The sequence below is a fragment of the Sinocyclocheilus grahami genome, unplaced genomic scaffold, assembly GCF_001515645.1.
Source record: "Sinocyclocheilus grahami isolate Dianchi unplaced genomic scaffold, SAMN03320097.WGS_v1.1 scaffold587.1, whole genome shotgun sequence".
In the NCBI taxonomy this organism is placed as follows: Eukaryota; Metazoa; Chordata; class Actinopteri; order Cypriniformes; family Cyprinidae; genus Sinocyclocheilus; species Sinocyclocheilus grahami.
In genome coordinates, this window is record NW_015505766.1 from 1159678 (window position 1) to 1173099 (window position 13422).

At 36.6% G+C, this 13422-nt stretch overlaps 1 protein-coding gene across 1 annotated transcript in view; it reads right to left on the reverse strand.

The window, feature by feature from the left end:
* Positions 1-13422, reverse strand: part of LOC107557001 (fibrillin-3) — a 16384-nt gene that overhangs the window by 1639 nt on the left and 1323 nt on the right. Inside the window, exons 3-17 of the mRNA XM_016240281.1 lie at positions 13048-13173; positions 12267-12407; positions 10869-10994; positions 8775-8897; positions 8047-8169; positions 7551-7673; positions 6441-6563; positions 5949-6071; positions 5402-5527; positions 5021-5146; positions 4843-4935; positions 3403-3498; positions 2671-2766; positions 2502-2597; positions 559-660 (exon numbers count right to left, since the gene is read on the reverse strand). Coding sequence (XP_016095767.1) covers positions 559-660; positions 2502-2597; positions 2671-2766; positions 3403-3498; positions 4843-4935; positions 5021-5146; positions 5402-5527; positions 5949-6071; positions 6441-6563; positions 7551-7673; positions 8047-8169; positions 8775-8897; positions 10869-10994; positions 12267-12407; positions 13048-13173 — 1743 coding nt within the window. The remainder of the gene's footprint in view (positions 1-558; positions 661-2501; positions 2598-2670; positions 2767-3402; positions 3499-4842; positions 4936-5020; positions 5147-5401; positions 5528-5948; positions 6072-6440; positions 6564-7550; positions 7674-8046; positions 8170-8774; positions 8898-10868; positions 10995-12266; positions 12408-13047; positions 13174-13422) is intronic.

Genomic DNA, 13422 nt, shown 5'->3' on the forward strand with positions numbered 1-13422 from the left:
CAGACACACACACACAGACACACACACATACACAGACACACACACACACACACACACACACACACACACACACACAATTACATGAACACAAACTACACAGAATAATGCTCACTGAACATAAACACAACACAGGATGAACAAAAGAATCACTGCCAACTGAACTGAACAGAATCTGAACAGAAGAATCACTGCAGACTGAACTAAAAAATAAAAATGATAAAATGCTATACAAATACAACTGACCTGAAAAATGTATGAATCAATGTGATGATAATTATCATATATGAATACTCAATGATGTCATACATGACAGAATTAATAAATAATTAATGATATAATGATTGAATAATAATAAAAACAATCATGACATTATATTAATGAATATTATAACAATTAATTATAGATGCAATGATGACAGTAATTCTTCATTCCTCATGTATAAATAAGCCATGACGAACAAATAATAACTGTCATGTCATTGTGAGGGAATAATGATGATGTCACAGTGAGTTGAATTGTGAATGATGTCATGATGATGGAGTGAATGATGTCACATGCCTGTCTCACAGAGGCTTCCAGTAAATCCATCCACACACTGGCATCTGTTGAGTCCCACACACACACCACCGTTTCTACACGCCGACACACACCTGACGGGTTCTGAGGAGGAAAACACACACACACACACACACACACACACACACACACACGCACACACACACACACACACACACACACACACACGCACACACACACACACACACACACACACACACACGCACACACACACACACACACACACACACACACACGCACACACACACACACACACACACACACACACACGCACACACACACACACACACACACACACACACACGCACACACACACACACACACACACACACACACACGCACACACACACACACACACACACACACACACACGCACACACACACACACACACACACACACACACACAAACACACACACACACACATACACACACACACACACACACAAACACAAACACACACACACGTTTGTGATCTGAAAGATTTGTTAAATGTTTTTGAAAGTCTCTTCTGCTCACCAAGGCTGCATTTATTTGATCAAAAATACAGTAAAAATTGTGAAATATTATTAGAATGTAAAACAGCTGTTTTCTATGTGAATATATTTTAAAACGTAATTTATTTCTGTGATGCGCAGCTGTATTTTCAGCATCATTCCTCCAGTCTTCAGTGTCACATGATCTTCAGAAATCAGTATAATATGCTGATTTGCTGCTCAACAAACATTTCTGATTATTATCAATGTTGAACACAGTTGTGCTGCACAATATTTCTGTGGAAACTGTGAAGAACAGCATTTATTTTAAATGACTTTATGATCACTTTTGATGAATTGAACGAGTCCTTGATAAATAAAGGTATTAAAATCTCACTGACCCCAAACTTTAGAACAGTAGAGTATATATTAGTGTATATATTATTTACATAAGTAAAGAAAATAATATCTTTTAAATCTAATAAAAATCAAATTTTGATTTAAATATACGTTTCCGGGTCGGTTTAGTTATTAAGATTAGTTTAATTCAAAAACAAGAGCAGTCTATTTTAGTCCTCATTTAAACAGCAAACTCGTAAACGTGTGTGTGTGTGTGTACCTACTTAACCATTTTGATCAAAAATACAGTAAAAATTGTGAAATATTATTAGAATGTAAAACAGCTGTTTTCTATGTGAATATATTTTAAAACGTAATTTATTTCTGTGATGCGCAGCTGTATTTTCAGCATCATTCCTCCAGTCTTCAGTGTCACATGATCTTCAGAAATCAGTATAATATGCTGATTTGCTGCTCAACAAACATTTCTGATTATTATCAATGTTGAACACAGTTGTGCTGCACAATATTTGTGTGGAAACTGTGAAGAACAGCATTTATTTTAAATGACTTTATGATCACTTTTGATGAATTGAACGAGTCCTTGATAAATAAAGGTATTAAAATCTCACTGACCCCAAACTTTAGAACAGTAGAGTATATATTAGTGTATATATTATTTACATAAGTAAAGAAAATAATATCTTTTAAATCTAATAAAAATCAAATTTTGATTTAAATATACGTTTCCGGGTCGGTTTAGTTATTAAGATTAGTTTAATTCAAAAACAAGAGCAGTCTATTTTAGTCCTCATTTAAACAGCAAACTCGTAAACGTGTGTGTGTGTGTGTACCTACTTAACCATATTTTGGGGACAAATTTGTAGCATGAAGTGAGCTAAACCTACAAACCTACTAATTTGTAAAAACAGTATAAAAATAAAGAGAATAAAGTTTTTTTAGAACTATAACAATGCAGAAAGTTTTCTTTTAGGGTTATTGTCTGGGTTAGGTTAGGATTTATAATTAACTGTATAAAAAAACAATAGCCATGTATGAGTGTCCTCATATGGATATTAAAGTAAACCAGAAAAAGTGTGTATTTGTTCACCTCTCTGACAGCGCGCTCCTGTCCATCCGTCTGAGCAGCTGCAGGTGTTGATGTCCACACACCTCCCTCCATTCACACACGGAGGAGAACACAGCGCTGCAAACACACACACACACTTTCAGTATACATCTACAGAAAACAATGCTTCAGATCACACTCACACACTCACGGGTGAGACACTGTGGCCCGCTGTAGTCGGAGGGACATTGGCAGGTGTTTGGAGCGACACATCGTCCACCGTTCGCACACGGCAGCTCACACACGGCTGAAACACACACATCAGCATCATCAGCATGTGTGTGAGTGTGTGAGTGTGAGTGTGAGTGTGTGTGTGTGTGTGTGAGTGTGAGTGTGTGTGTGTGTGTGTGTGTGTGTGTGTGTGAGTGTGTGTGTGTGTGTGTGTGTGTGTGTGTGTGTGTGTGTGTGAGTGTGAGTGTGTGTGTGTGTGTGTGTGTGTGTGTGTGTGAGTGTGAGTGTGAGAGTGTGTGTGTGTGTGTGTGTGAGTGTGGGTGTGAGAGTGTGAGTGTGTGTGTGTGTGTGAGTGTGTGTGTGTGTGTGCATGTTTATGTGGTTTATGAGGACACAAATTTGTATAATAACATGGGTATGACATAGGTATTACAACGAGAAGGTGATTTATGAGGACATTTTCAGTGTTACACACGCATACATACATAATTCAAAAGGCTTATAAATAATTCAGAATGAGTTTTTTTGAAAATCTAAAAATGCAGAAAGTCTCCTGTGAGGGGTAGGTTTAGGGGTAGGGTTGGTGTAGGGCAATAGAATATACGGTCTGTACAGTATAAAAACATTACGCCTATGGAGAGTCCCCATAAACCATAAAAACAAACCTGTGTGTGTGTGTGTGTGAGTGTGTGTAAGATGCAGGCAGTGTTACCTGTGTGGCAGCCGTCACCCGTCCAGCCAGGACGACACAGACAGACGTTCCACCTCATACAGGACCCTCCATAAGCGCAGGGTGGAGAACACATGGCTGAGACACACCACAATAAATACATAAAAACACACACATGCACGAATGGAAAATAGATGGAGTGAAATTCAAGGCACAGTTACACTAGCATTTAAAATAAATTAATACTTTCATTCATCAAGAACGCATCAAACTGATGTTGATTTATAATGTTACAAAAGATTTCTATTTCAAATAAATGCTGTTCTTTTGAACTTTCTATTCATCTGTGAATCCTGAAAAATAAAATGCATCACGGTTTCCACAAAAATATTAACTGTTTTCGACATTGATAATAATCAGAAATGTTTCTTGAGCAGCAGATCAGCATATTATACTGATTTCTGAAGATCATGTGACACTGAAGACTGGAGGAATGATGCTGAAAATACAGCTGCGCATCACAGAAATAAATTATAATTTAATAGATATTAATATAGAAAAGAGTTATTTTAAATCACAATACTATTTCATAATTTTCACTGCATTTTGAATCAAATAAATGCAGCCTTGGTGAAAATAATATAAAAAAGTCATTTTTTTGCTTTCATGGAGAAGGCAATTCCAGAATGTTTCTCACATTTTCATATATTATTATAAATATGCCTACAACTCACTGCTAAAACACATCATAAAAAATAGTTCAATCCAAGAAAACAGACTATTTTATGTTCAGTGGAGAATATTCATTATTCCACCATTATCATAACTATAAGCCATTTTACATTGTATATTTTAAAAATGAATGCCCTGAATGCAATGCAGGCCATTTGGGATAAAACTGTCTGTCAAATGTGTAAAAATGTCAACATATTAGCTTAGAATAATATAATAATAATTCTAAGATATTAGCATGATATTATTAATAATAAAAAGTGGGAAAATACCATCCTATCTCATTCTGCATTAAACTCAATCACACGACACATTACCCGAGCATCCTGGTCCCGGATATCCCGCTGGACAGTCGCAGGTGTTCGGAGCGACACACACTCCAGAGTTCAGACAGGCAGGTTCACACAGAGCTGGAAAATGATGTACGGCCGTGAGGAGGGTGCTCTGGATGATCTAGTGTCATTGTGTCAGTGTGTGTGAACAGCCATGACTCACGATGGCATTTAGTCGGGTCGTCTTTACGCAACTCGAAGCCCGAGCGACAGCTGCAATTAAAACCGCCAGCGTGATTCACACACACCTGCTCACAGCCGCCGTTAAAACTCACACATTCATCCACATCTGAAACATATTAGCTTAGAATAATATAATAATAATTCTAAGATATTAGCATGATATTATTAATAATAAAAAGTGGGAAAATCCCATCCTATCTCATTCTGCATTAAACTCAATCACACGACACATTACCCGAGCATCCTGGTCCCGGATATCCCGCTGGACAGTCGCAGGTGTTCGGAGCGACACACACTCCAGAGTTCAGACAGGCAGGTTCACACAGAGCTGGAAAATGATGTACGGCCGTGAGGAGGGTGCTCTGGATGATCTAGTGTCATTGTGTCAGTGTGTGTGAACAGCCATGACTCACGATGGCATTTAGTCGGGTCGTCTTTACGCAACTCGAAGCCCGAGCGACAGCTGCAATTAAAACCGCCAGCGTGATTCACACACACCTGCTCACAGCCGCCGTTAAAACTCACACATTCATCCACATCTGCAGACAGAGACAGAGAAAGAAGTTACTCAGGATTTGATAATAATAATAATTATTATTCAAAATATTGTTTTTATTTTATTAAATTCAAAACTTCTCTTTTGTTGATAATCAATTGATATACAGTCACACCAAACTATTTTTTTTCTTCAGATTTATGCAATTCACGTGGATCAGATTTATATATATATATAAAAAAAAAAAGCCCTATGGTATTGGATAATATGAACCAGTCAATAGTTTTCTGTGTTTTACCGATGCAGGTTCTTTGGTCTGCGCTGAGCTCCCATCCTGCTCTGCAGCTGCAATGGATGCGACCCTCAGCACCCAACGAGCAAGTATGATCACATCCACCGTTCCTCAAGGCACATGAGGTCACATCTGCCAAAAGAGAGATGCGCACATATGCATGCATTAAATAATGGAAAAGGTATACATTAAACAGATGTACAATGCATGCATTAGATAGGTGGAAAATGCATGCATGCAAAAGATAGAAAGTGCATGCATGTAAAGGACAGAAAATGCATGCATGTAAAGGATAAAAAATGCATCCAAGCAAAAGATAGAAAGTGCATGGATGCAACAGATAGAAAATGCATGCAAGCAAAATATAAAAACTGCAGGCTTGCAAAGGACAGAAAAAGCATACATGCAACAGACAGAAAATGCATGCATGCAAAAGATAGAAATTTCATGCAAAGGATGGAAAACAGGATTTTCCTACATTTTTTAATGAAAGAGTTACTTATTAAAGTGAGTCATGCAAAACAATAAAAACACACACACACGTATTACGTACTGACGCAGGTGGTGTTGCGGTGGTCCAGCAGCAGAGGGAAGGGACAGTGACATTCTTGACCTCCTGGTGTGTTTGTGCACTCGTGAGAACAGCCTCCGTTCTGTAGTTTACACTCGTCTATGTCTATAAAACACACACACACACACACACACACACACACACACACACACACACACAGAGCTGTGAATGAGAGAAAATCCACTAATCCACTCCTGTGCTTGTGTCCCAAGAAAGAAATGTGCTCAGCACTTCAGATTTAGTGCTTTGCAAGGAGAGGGATGTGACAAACTGCAAATATTAGAAAGTAGTGCTGGGCGGCATGACCGAAAATTTATATCACGGTATTTTTCTAAATTATACCGGTTTCACGGTACATGACGGTATTTTTTTACACACACACACACACACAGAGCTGTGAATGAGAGAAAATCCACTCTAGAACAGAAAACAGACTCTTTAAATGGCCATAATTTGAGCTGAAAGCGCACTGACCCACACAGCTGTGTCCATCGATGTGCAGCTGATACCCGCGTCGACACGAGCAGAGAAAGGAACCCGCTGTGTTTTTGCAGGTCTGTTCACATGTGTCATTACTGCTCACACACTCGTCCACATCTACACACACACACACACACACACACACACACACATGCACACGTTGTAACATATTGCAACATATGTTGCAAATGTTTTGGTAATACTAAATATACAGGAAGACGTCATGTTAATAAATTACATTAAATCTGGAGGACTGTTTCCTGATCCTGGGAGAGTAGACTACAATGCCGGCTGTTCTGACTCACAGACTGTAAGTACGTTTTTATATTTAAAGAATTTTTGAGTTTTGAGCAGTGTAGAGTAGCGTTTGTAGTTTCTCCGATCACAAATTAAATTTTTTATTTAAAAAAAAACAACAACAAAAAAACTAACAAACACTAGCTTTCTATTTTTTCTATTCTATCTACTTGTTTTTCTTTGTGTGTGTGTGTGTGTGTAACCGCATAAACACATTTCATTACACCAAATACACAAAATAATGTTCTTTTTAGCAGCATCATATGACCACTTTAATCTGAATCTAACTGACTGAAGTGAACTGAGTAGCATTATACTGAATTTAATTCAGTTAAACTAAACTGAACTGAATAGAACTAAACTGAATTAATATGAACTGTAGCTGAATTGAAATAAACTAAATGTAACAAAATTCAAACACAACAGAAATGAATTGCATTGAACCAAGTAAAAAAAGAAAATGAATGAACCTGAAAATATATGGAAAAACTTACAAATCACACTGAAGTGAATCACATTGAAGTGAATCACACTGAAGTGAATCACACTGAAGTGAATCACATTGAAGTGAATCACACTGAAGTGAATCACACTGAAGTGAATCACACTGAAGTGAATCACACTGAAGTGAATCACACTGAAGTGAATCACACTGAAGTAAATCACACTGAAGTGAATCTCATTGAAGTGAATCACACTGAAGTCAATCAAACTGAAGTCAATCACACAGCAATGAATCACACTGAAGTCAATCACGCTGAAGTGAATCACACTGAAGTGAGTGCGGTGTATTGTGTGAGTGTGTACCTGTGCAGTTGTGTAGATCTGCAGTGACTGCGTATCCAGGGCTGCAGACGCAGCTGTACGTCCCCGGCTGATTCATGCAGTCGTGTTCACAGAGTCTGTTACCCTGAGTGCATTCATCCACATCTGAGCAAACCACAGACACAAGCATCATCATCATCATCATCACAGCATTCAGACTGCATGGATCGGGATCTCAGACTGACCGTAGCAGGAGTGTCCGTCTCCGCTGTATCCCTGAAGACACTGGCAGAAGTACGAGCCGAGGATGTTCCCACAGTGAGCATTAACATCACAACCGTGACCCCAGGTCAAACAAGTGACTGCGTATCCAGGGCTGCAGACGCAGCTGTACGTCCCCGGCTTATTCATGCAGTCGTGTTCACAGAGTCTGTTACCCTGAGTGCATTCATCCACATCTGAGCAAACCACAGACACAAGCATCATCATCATCATCATCACAGCATTCAGACGGCATGGATCGGGATCTCAGACTGACCGTAGCAGGAGTGTCCGTCTCCGCTGTATCCCTGAAGACACTGGCAGAAATACGAGCCGATGATGTTCCCACAGCGAGCGTTAACGTCACAGCCGTGATCCCCGGACAGACACTCGTTTATGTCTGCATGCACACATCAGTGATTGACTTATTTTAGCATCACTAAGATACTATTATAGTTTTATTAATAGTTTCAATTCGTTTTTTTTTTTTCATTTTCATTTTTGTTAAAGTTTGAGTCATTTTGCTGTGTTTTATGATTTTTATTAGTTTTTTTTTTAAATATGTAGTTTATGTTAATTGTATTTTATTTGAGTTTTTTTCAATATTTAATTTCAAGTTACTTTTTTTTTTTTAGCTGTACAGTAGTTAACTATAATGATATAGAAGATATTTGAAGTGGCTTTGTCAATACCATGGTAAAGACACAGTATTTTGTTGTAAAAGGCATTATAGCAAGAATTCCCAAATGTTTTTCTCAGCCGATCCCCTTTGACTTAAAATATTTGAGTTTAAATCTTTTTATTATTGCTTTTCAACATACACACACACACACACAAACGCATATAATATTAATATTTTATAATATTATTATAAATTGTATATATACAATTTAATACATTTCAATAAATCACATTCACACGACATGCAGGCAAACAAATAAAATACTTAATTCTAATAATGAACTATGCATTAGATGTAAGTGTGTGTGTGTGTAAGTCACTCACCTGTGCAGTGTGTGCCGTTGCCACGGTAACCGCGCTGACACACACACCTGTAACTGCCCAGTGTGTTCTCACACTCGCCCCGGCCGACACACACATGCTGCTCCTCCACACACTCGTCCACATCTGAGAAACAACATCATCATCTGTTCATTGCATCTCTCTTTAGTTGAATTACACACTCTTACAGGATTTACAACAAAAATCCATCAGGTAATGCAGGTAAATTCAGCATGCAGTAAGTCACGAGCAAACATAAGTGAGCTTTCAGAGAGATGAAACTCAAAAGGATGAGTTCAGCAACTACCTTCACATATAAGAAAACCTGGACACTGAGCACCTGAGAGACAGACAGACAGATTAAATCAAGCCGCTGGTTAACAACAGCCAAAGCTTTACACTGCACATGAACACCAGCATGCAACTGAATCAATGACATGACATCTTCTCAGATATTACTGCATTAATGCATATTAATCGAAAATGCATTCAGAATGTTCACAAACTGACAATTGTTAAAAAATAAATACATTTGTTGTTTAAATTTATTAAAAATAAAATAAAAACAATGTCACACTCATGATTAAGATGCATCACAGGCGTGACAAAACCATTGAATTATTAAACGATTGCTCCACCTGACATTTTTAGAGTCATCAAATAAAACCTTTTCTTGAAAACAGTATAAATGTTTTCAAAAACATATGAACTAACAGGAAAACATTTCATTTCTAATAACTAAGCAGCAGGGTTATTACTGTAAATTATCCTAACCAAACCTAAAACCATAAAACAATTTTTGTTACTTGAAATAAAATTAACTTTAACTGAAATGAAATATTTAAATTATAAATTAACTATTAAATTATTTTATTTAATCTAGTTGCCAATGAAATATTTCTCATTTTCATATATAAACAAGAAAATTTATGAAGAACTACATTAAAAAAAACTAATAAAATCTAATAAAAATGACAAAAACATACTACAAATTTACTAAAACTTTAACTAAAATGAAAAAAAATTACAGAAAATATGAAAATACAAACAAAATCAAAATTATTAATAAAAACTCGATACTAAAGCAACCCTGCGTAGCACATGCATGTAAAGTAGATTTTTAAAAGATTTCTCTTTATCATAACATCTGTCGCTCTCACTCGACTCTACGTTCAGACATAGAGCGAATGATAAAGCAGCGCAAGATATACGGGTTAATACTACAATCACAGACAGACAGACACACAGACAGACAGACACACAGACAGACAGACACACAGACACACACACACACACACACACACAGGTTTGTTTTTATAGTTTATGGGGACTCTCCATAGGTGTAATGGTTTTTATACTGTACAGACCGTATATTCTATTGTCCTACTCCAACCCTACCCCTAAACCTACCCCTCACAGGAGACTTTCTGCATTTTTAGATTTTCAAAAAAACTCATTCTGAATTATTTATAAGCATTTTGAATTACGGGGACACTGAAAATGTCCTCATAAATCACCTTCTCGTTGTAATACCTATGTCATACCCATGTTATTATACAAATTTGTGTCCTCATAAACCACATAAACATGCACACACACACACACACACACACACACACACAGACAGACAGACAGACAGACAGAGACACACAGACAGACAGACAGATACACAGACAGACAGATAGACAGATAGACAGACACAGACACACAGACACACAGACAGACAGATACACAGACACAGACACACAGACAGACAGATAGACAGATACACAGACACAGACACACAGACAGACAGACAGACAGACAGAGACACACAGACAGACAGACAGATACACAGACAGACAGATAGACAGACACAGACACACAGACAGACAGATAGACAGATACACAGACACAGACACACAGACAGACAGATAGACAGATACACAGACACAGACACACAGACAGACAGATAGACAGACACAGACACACAGACAGACAGACAGACAGACACAGACAGACAGACAGACAGATAGACAGACACACACACAGACAGACACAGACAGACAGACACAGACACACAGACAGAGACACACAGACATACAGACAGACTCTTACCCACACACGCGGCTCTGTGCTCTCTGAATCCAGCCTGACACACACACGTGTAGCTGCCGTCTGTATTCTCACACACGTTACCCAGCTCCCTGCGGCAGCTCTCCTCGAAATTACACTCGTCAACATCTGCAGAGACACAGAAGAGTGTTTAAACATTCACTCTTTTCCATAATCAGCTCACTTGTAACGTGCAGAAGAACTGACAGATATTCAACAAATAAGGGTGAATTTTCATTTCATGACAACTTTAAAACTGAAATAAAAACAGAAAATATAAAAAATTTAATAAAATAACTGGAAAAATACAGAATATTTTATTTCAGCTAGTTGCCAAGAAAATATTTCTAATTTCATTTAGTTTATTTTGATGTACTAAAATAACTAAAACAAAAACGACACATTTTTTTACATATTAAAAAAGACAAAAACTAAAATAAAAAAAAATAGAAAATATTTTTAAAAAAGTAATTCAAAATCATTACTAAAAAATTTAAACATGCAGTGATGAATAATAAAAATATCACAATAAGATATATAATATGCATTTAGAAAATCAGGTGAATTTTCACTTCATGCTGACTTTAAAACTTAAATGAAAACAGAAAATACAAAAAAATATAAAATAAATTAAAATAAAATAAAACAAAATAATTTAAATAATTTAACTGATTTTACTTCAGCTAGTTGCCAAGGACACATTTCTCATTTTCATTGATTAACTAGATGTACTAAAATAATTTAAACACAAACTTAAAATGAATAAAATATACATACACACAAACACAAAACAAAAACTAAATTACTAAAACTAAAATGAAAACAGAAAATATAAAAATATAAACTAATTCAAAATTATTAATAAAAATAAAAAAATTGACCATATGCACTGAATAATAATAATATCACAATAAGATCTAATACACTTTTATAGATATATAATATACTTGAATTTTCGTTTCAAATGTAAACAGAAAATAAAAAAAATTATAAAATAAGATAAAATATAAAGAAAGTCTTTAAATTATTTTATTTCAGCTAGCTGCCAAGAAAAGATTTCTTAACTAGATGTACTAAAATTACAAAAACAAAACTTAAATAAAAACCATATAGACATATAGAGAAAAAAAACTAATAAAATGACAGAAACACACTATAGATTACTAAAACTTTCACTAATATGAAAACAGAAAATATAAAAAAATAAAAACGAATTATTCATAAAAAACTAACTAAACACTCAAAAGTGAATAATAATACAGAGAAAATAATACAGAAAATATAGAAACTAATTCATAACATTAATAAAAAAAACTAAAATTATACTATAATAACTCTGATTGGATGACTATTGGATTAGTTTGACCATCTCTAAATGTAACACACACACACTGAACGCACCGACACAGTTGTGTCCGTCGAGCGCCAGCACGAATCCCGCCGGACACGAGCAGGTGAAAGATCCCGGTGTGTTTGTACACACGGCTCCACTTCCACACGCCTGCAGACCTGTTACTGCAGCTAACACACACTCATCTACATCTACAACACACACACACACAACACACAATAACTAACTACACAAGACAACTAGTCACAGTGTTTTAAACTCATAAACCTAGCTGAAGATGAAGAAGACGGCTTATGTAAAAGGAATAGTTCACCCAAAAATGAAAATTGCCTGAAAATGTACTCATTCTTAGGTCATCTGAGATGCAGGTGAGTTTGTTTCTTCATCAGATTTGTAGAAATGTAGCATTGCATCACTTGCTCAGCAATGGATCCTCTGCAGTGAATGGGTGCCGTCAGAATGAGAGTCGTATTTTAGCCGGCCCGGAAGCAACGGTTTGAAGTTAAAAGCGTCTTAATGCTGGATTTGTTTCAGCTTTTGTCTTCTCCAGATGTTCACTGATGGACTGGAGTGCTGTGGATTATTGTGATGTTTTATCAGCTGTTTGGACTCTCATTCTGACGGCACCCATTCACTGCAGAGCATCCATTGCTGAGTTTTTAAGTAATGTTCATTTTTGAGTGAATTGTATCTGCTGTTCATAGTCCATTTTCTCTTTTAATTTGAAGAATCTCGCTGAGAAAGTTAAAGTTAGTCTGTTGACATGTTTAAGTGTGTTTCACAGGAGCTTGTGTTTATATCATGTACTTGTATTGAGTTTCTCATGCACACCTTTACATCCTTCCGCACTCATCAGGTAACCACGGAAACAGCTGCACAGGTAGGATCCAGGTGTATTTGTGCAGTTGGCATGGTAACCGCAAGGCCCCGGGTCGCCCTGGAGACACTCATCAACATCTGAAAAACAGGAAAAGTACATTTAACATAATAATGTATTCTTTATTAATTAATATTCATAATATTACAACACTTTCAGTGAAGGTATACTGTTGAAGATCTCAGACTTTAATTAAAGACTTTATTTACAGGTTTATTCTTTATCTTACAGGTTTGTCTATTCTTGTGAGGGTCAAATGTCCTCACTAACAGTGAAAAAACATTCTCATAAGTGTGTGTGTGTGTGTGTGTGTGTGTGTGTGTGTGTGT